General features: G+C 54.8%; 2 protein-coding genes across 2 annotated transcripts in view; both read right to left on the bottom strand.

Moving 5' to 3' along the window:
* Window positions 1–574: 574 nt before the first annotated feature.
* On the bottom strand, window positions 575–3,870 carry LOC121298469 (vegetative cell wall protein gp1-like). Its single transcript, XM_041225593.1, has 3 exons — window positions 2,346–3,870; window positions 2,161–2,308; window positions 575–2,006 (listed from the first exon to the last, which is right to left on the bottom strand). Exons 1-3 carry the CDS (start codon window positions 3,339–3,341, stop codon window positions 1,849–1,851), a joined length of 1,302 nt encoding a protein of 433 aa, XP_041081527.1. The 5' UTR covers window positions 3,342–3,870; the 3' UTR covers window positions 575–1,848.
* A 149-nt stretch (window positions 3,871–4,019) lies between these two features.
* LOC121298467 (cadherin EGF LAG seven-pass G-type receptor 3-like) overlaps window positions 4,020–6,000 on the bottom strand; it is a 30,397-nt gene continuing 28,416 nt past the window's right edge. The window contains exons 14-15 of the mRNA XM_041225592.1: window positions 4,886–5,699; window positions 4,020–4,189 (exon numbers count right to left, since the gene is read on the bottom strand). Of these exons, the coding sequence (XP_041081526.1) occupies window positions 4,162–4,189; window positions 4,886–5,699 (842 nt within the window). The 3' untranslated portion in view covers window positions 4,020–4,161. The remainder of the gene's footprint in view (window positions 4,190–4,885; window positions 5,700–6,000) is intronic.

Genomic DNA, 6,000 nt, shown 5'->3' with positions numbered 1-6,000 from the left:
TTTGCTTTTTTTCCCCAGTTTCTTAATCGGAGAACACTAGTCATGTTGTGCCATTGTGTGGTGGGTCTCGTTTCAAACTCAATTCACTTGTAGCGTGAACTGGCTTTGAACCCAGGCTGCCAAGGAGAGAGGAAGATAAGGCTATTGAACCAGCCCACTGTACCACCTGGATCCTTGCGACAGTGTAGCACTGTAACCTTGTGTATGAGATTCACTTCCCTTGTCAGAGAGCACACTGCTGGAGTTGAGAATCATGCATCTCATTGCAGTTTCATGCCACTGAAGAGAGGAGGGATTATCAAACCCAAACCTCTTATACAGTAGCTCTATGAGGTAAATGAAACACTATTTCTGAAAATGAGGAAAAAAAACATACCTTGCCTCTCATGTGGGACCTGAATCAGAGGCCAATGCTCTACCAACTGAGCCAACCAGAGAACGTGCCCCTGTATTTGAATTCTTCACGAGTGCAGCTGAGGGGTTGCAAGGATGGGGAAACAGACCAGCAGCTCGCCCCCTGCTGAGTTTACCTTTAACATTGCCTCAAAGATTCTGTGACAATACATGTAAAAAACAAGGCATTTGAGTTCACATTGAATTCCCTGCCCAGCTTTGAACTCAGTGCACAAATGATCACGTGGATGCAGAAGGAGTATACCCAACAACTTTAATATTGATCTGCCTGAGGTGAGTGGTCTTTATCATCACCAATATCACATATATTACCCTTGGCTTGCAACTCTACTCTTCTTTAAAGTAAATGTTTTTCATGACAACATCACTTTTTGTTTTTTGACAAAAAAACAAGCAAAATGCAACATTGAAACGCATTCAAACATTTAATAACACAACATCGCTCAGAAACAGTCAAAAAGAGATTCCTACACACAGCTGCAAACACAACGCATTCTTACATCAGATCCTTCAACTGTACAGGCAATGTGTAAATCACTGATCACAGGACCGCTCAGTGAAGCAATAGACAGGGTCACCGATCACAGGACCGCTCAGTGAAGCAATAGACAGGGTCACCGATCACAGGACCGCTCAGTGAAGCAATAGACAGGGTCACTGATCACAGGACCGCTCAGTAAAGCAATAGACAGGGTCACTGATCACAGGACTGCTCAGTGAAGCAATAGACAGGGTCACTGATCACAGGACTGCTCAGTGAAGCAATAGACAGGGTCACTGATCACAGGACCGCTCAGTGAAGCAATAGACAGGGTCACTGATCACAGGACCGCTCAGTGAAGCAATAGACAGGGTCACCGATCACAGGACCGCTCAGTGAAGCAATAGACAGGGTCACAGATCACAGGACCGCTCAGTGAAGCAATAGACAGGGTCACTGATCACAGGACCGCTCAGTGAAGCAATAGACAGGGTCACCGATCACAGGACCGCTCAGTGAAGCAATAGACAGGGTCACCGATCACAGGACCGCTCAGTGAAGCAATAGACAGGGTCACCGATCACAGGACCGCTCAGTGAAGCAATAGACAGGGTCACCGATCACAGGACCGCTCAGTGAAGCAATAGACAGGGTCACTGATCACAGGACCATTTTCAAAGAGAAACAAGCAGAGACAGACGCAGGTGTACAATTTGTCATTTTAATTTCCAAACTTGGCTCTTGTACATTTTTACACAATCAAAGGAGCAATATTTATTATTTCTTAAAACGGACACATTTGAAAACACAACATTTAATTCTCTCTCTCTCTCTCTTTCTCTACCGCTGTGTAAATCCTCCCGCTCACAAAAAACAACTTTAAAAAATAAAGCAGCTGACAGTGAATCAAAGCATATTAAAAACAAAGAAAAATAAGAAATAAATAGATGAATTCATAAATAAGTGTGTGAGGCAGGGAGCGGACTGCAGCGTGTGAGGCAGGGAGCGGACTGCGGTGTGTGTGAGGGAGCGGGCAGACAGGAGTGGACTGCAGCGTGTGTGAGGGAGCGGGCGGGGAGCGGACTGCAGCGTGTGTGAGGGAGCGGGCGAGGAGCGGACTGCGGCGTGTGTGAGGGAGAGGGCAGACAGGAGTGGACTGCAGCGTGTGTGAGGGAGCGGGCGGGGAGCGGGCGGGGAGCGGACTGCGGCGTGTGTGAGGGAGCGGGCGGGGAGCGGACTGCAGCGTGTGTGAGGGAGCGGGCGAGGAGCGGACTGCGGCGTGTGTGAGGGAGAGGGCAGACAGGAGTGGACTGCAGCGTGTGTGAGGGAGAGGGCGAGGAGCGGACTGCGGCGTGTGTGAGGGAGCGGGCGAGGAGCGGACTGCGGCGTGTGTGAGGGAGCGGGCGGGGAGCGCGTGTGGGGAGCGGACTGCGGCGTGTGTGAGGGAGCGGGCGGGGAGCGGACTGCGGCGTGTGTGAGGGAGAGGGCAGACAGGAGTGGACTGCAGCGTGTGTGAGGGAGCGGGCGGGGAGCGGACTGCGGCGTGTGTGAGGGAGCGGGCGGGGAGCGGACTGCGGCGTGTGTGAGGGAGCGGGCGGGGAGCGGACTGCGGCGTGTGTGAGGGAGAGGGCGGGGAGCGGACTGCAGCGTGTGAGGCAGGGAGCGGACTGCGGCGTGTGTGAGGGAGAGGGCAGACAGGAGTGGACTGCAGCGTGTGTGAGGGAGCGGGCGGGGAGCGGACTGCGGCGTGTGTGAGGGAGCGGGCGGGGAGCGGACTGCAGCGTGTGTGAGGGAGCGGGCGGGGAGCGGACTGCGGCGTGTGTGAGGGAGAGGGCGGGGAGCGGACTGCGGCGTGTGTGAGGGAGCGGGCGGGGAGCGGACTGCGGCGTGTGTGAGGGAGCGGGCGGGGAGCGGACTGCGGCGTGTGTGAGGGAGCGGGCGGGGAGCGGACTGCGGTGTGTGTGAGGGAGAGGGCGGGGAGCGGACTGCAGCGTGTGAGGCAGGGAGTGGACTGCGGCGTGTGTGAGGGAGAGGGCAGACAGGAGTGGACTGCACCGTGTGTGAGGGAGCGGGCGGGGAGCGGACTGCGGCGTGTGTGAGGGAGCGGGCGGGGAGCGGACTGCGGCGTGTGTGAGGGAGCGGGCGGGGAGCGGGCGGGGAGCGGACTGCGGCGTGTGTGAGGGAGCGGGCGGGGAGCGGACTGCGGTGTGTGTGAGGGAGAGGGCGGGGAGCGGACTGCGGTGTGTGTGAGGGAGCGGGCGGGGAGCGGACTGCGGTGTGTGTGAGGGAGCGGGCGGGGAGCGGACTGCGGTGTGTGTGAGGGAGAGGGCGGGGAGCGGACTGCAGCGTGTGAGGCAGGGAGCGGACTGCGGCGTGTGTGAGGGAGAGGGCAGACAGGAGTGATCTGCAGCGTGTGTGAGGGAGCAGGCGGGGAGAGGGCTAGCATGTCCACTCATATGCTTCCCATTACTTCTTTATTTTTTATATTACTTATTCATGTATTTATTTTTTATTCAGTACAATTACAAACAGTTTGTTTTGTATTGTTGTTGTTCAATGGAAATAAACATTGCTTCCTGTAACCCTCCCTGCTTCCACCCTGGTCGTTGTGTATGGGAATGTGAGGCTTAACATGTGTATGAGAGACAGACGCGGTGTCCAGGACAGGACAGGAAGGACAGAGAGACTTAGAGAGAGTTCTACAGTCCTACGCTCTCTTCCTCTTGTGGTCAGTCTCTGTTACTGCAGTGGTCTCAGTGTTACATTCCTACTCTCTCTCTCTCTTTGTCTCCCTCTTGTGGCCAGTCTCTGTTACTGCAGTAGAGAAGGAGTTCCCTCCAGTCCTTCCTGGGCTGCTCTCTCTCGCCCCCCAGTGTTCAAACTCTACACAGCAGCAACAAAAACAACATCGCTAAAGCAGCTTTAAAAACAAGATCATAGAAATATTTGTTTTCTTCTCTGATGAAAAAGATACAAAATGTATAAAAAAAAGTCTTGGTGTTTTGTTCGTTTGTGTTTCTCTCTGTCTCCTGTTCATTGGAGATGTGGGAGATGGGTGATATGGAAGATTTGAGTTGTGTGCTCCCAGTTCTCCTCAGTCCTGCCATCCCAGCAGGGACAAACACAGAGGCAGTCCTCTGCCATCCCAGCATTCCCAGCTCCATCAGCACTGACCTCAGCTTTCTGTGGGTCAGCAGAGTGGGTGGGTCTTGCACCAGCCGGGATTCACAGACACACTGAATTCTGGGATGTTTTTGGGGATGTCATCAAGACTGTCCTTCAGCTCTTGTTACTCTGAAATAAAGCAAAGAATCAGAGAAAAAACAAGACAGAGATACAAGACAGAATCAGAGAGATACAAGAGAGAGAATCAGAGAGATACAAGAGAGAATCAGAGAGAGAGAATTAGAGAAAAAACAAGACAGATATGAGAGAGAATCAGCGAAAGAATCAGAGATACGAGTGTGAATCAGAGAGAGAGAATCAGAGAAAAAACAAGACAGAGATAAGAGAGAATCAGAGAGATATGAGAGAATCAGAGAGAGAATCAGAGAGAGAGAGAATCAGAGAGATACAAGTGAGAATCAGAGAGAATCAGAGAGATAGGAGAGAGAATAAGAGAAAAAACAAGCCAGAGATACAAGAGAGAATCAGAGAGATATGAGAGAGAATCAGAGAGATACAGGAGAGAATCAGAGATATGAGAGAGAATCAGAGAGAGATATAAGAGAGAGAATCAGAGAGAGAATCAAAGAGAGAATCAGAGAGAAAGAATCAGAACTAGATACAAGAGCGAGAATCAGAGAGAGATATAAGAGAGAAATGAGACACAGAGATACGAGAGAATCGGAGAGAATCAGAGCGAGAGAATCAGAGAGAGAGAGATATGAGGGAGAATCAGAGAAATGAGAGAGAAATGAGAGAGGGAGAGAGGGGGAGAGGGAGAGGGAGACAGATGGAGAGGGAGCGGGTTATAGAGGAGCTACTTACTCTGAGTTGGGGGAGAGCTCCGAGATGCTGTGTGAGGTTGCGGAGCGTGGGATGGAGGAGCAGGGCGCGGGAGGTGGGGGAGAGGTCTGGCCGGCTGCAGTGCAGGATGGAGTGATGGTGGCCCCCTGTGGAGCAGAGGAGGAGGAGGAGGAAAGTACAGAGGAGCTGAAGGAGGCCAGGATGGAGGAGAGGATGTCCAGCTGCTCAGTGGAGGGATGGCGGCTCGGAGGCTCCAGCGCCTCTCGGGACAGGTACCTACAGGGGGGCGCGCAGTCCAGCCTCTCCCGCGAGCCCTGCCAGCGGGACAGAAGCTCCAGCGGCTCACGGGATGCATGTCTGGAGGGCACATGCAGGGAGGGTGAGGGGTCTCTCGAGAGCTGGCGGGTCGGCAGCGTGTTCAGCCACTCTCTGCAGGGCTGCTGTGCTCTGCTGGGCAGCGCCTCCAGGTGGTCTCTGGAGCCCCCCCTGCGGGGGAGGGTGCTGTTGAGCCAGCCCCCTGCCTCCAGGCTCTCCCGCGGGGCATGTCTGCTGGGCACGGCCTCCAGGCAGTCTCGTGAAGCGGCGTGGCGGTGGCTCAGGGCCTCGCGGGACAGCTGCCGGCGCGCCAGGGAGTCCAGCTGCTCCCGGGACGAGTAGCGGCTGGCCGGCTGGGACAGGCTGCCCGTCCCAGAGTACATGCGCCCGTATGAGGCCGCCGGCACGGCCCGATGCCCCAGCGTGGAGGTCTTGTACCAGGACAGCTCGCTCGGGACCCGGCCCATCGACGACAGGCCCTGTAGGGCTGGAGAACAGGGGAAGGGGTTCTTCAGGATTCCTGTGTGAGGAGAGAGGAAGAGTGTGAGTTCTGCAAGTGTGCAGTGAGAGTGCAGTGTGCTCTGTGTGCAGTGAGAGTGCAGTGTGCTCTGTGTGCAGTGAGAGTGCAGTGCGCTCTGTGTGCAGTGAGAGCGCAGTGTGCTCTGTGCTCTGTGTGCAGTGAGAGCGCAGTGTGCTCTGTGCTCTGTGTGCAGCGAGAGCGCAGTGCGCCCTGTGTGCAGTGAGAGCGCAGTGTGCTCTGTGCTCTGTGTGCAGTGAGAGCGCAGTGCACTCTGCACTCTGTGTGCAGTGAGAATGCAGTG

Source organism: Polyodon spathula, chromosome 23, assembly GCF_017654505.1.
Source record: "Polyodon spathula isolate WHYD16114869_AA chromosome 23, ASM1765450v1, whole genome shotgun sequence".
NCBI lineage: Eukaryota > Metazoa > Chordata > Actinopteri > Acipenseriformes > Polyodontidae > Polyodon > Polyodon spathula.
This window is presented reverse-complemented; position numbering and strand designations above follow the sequence as displayed.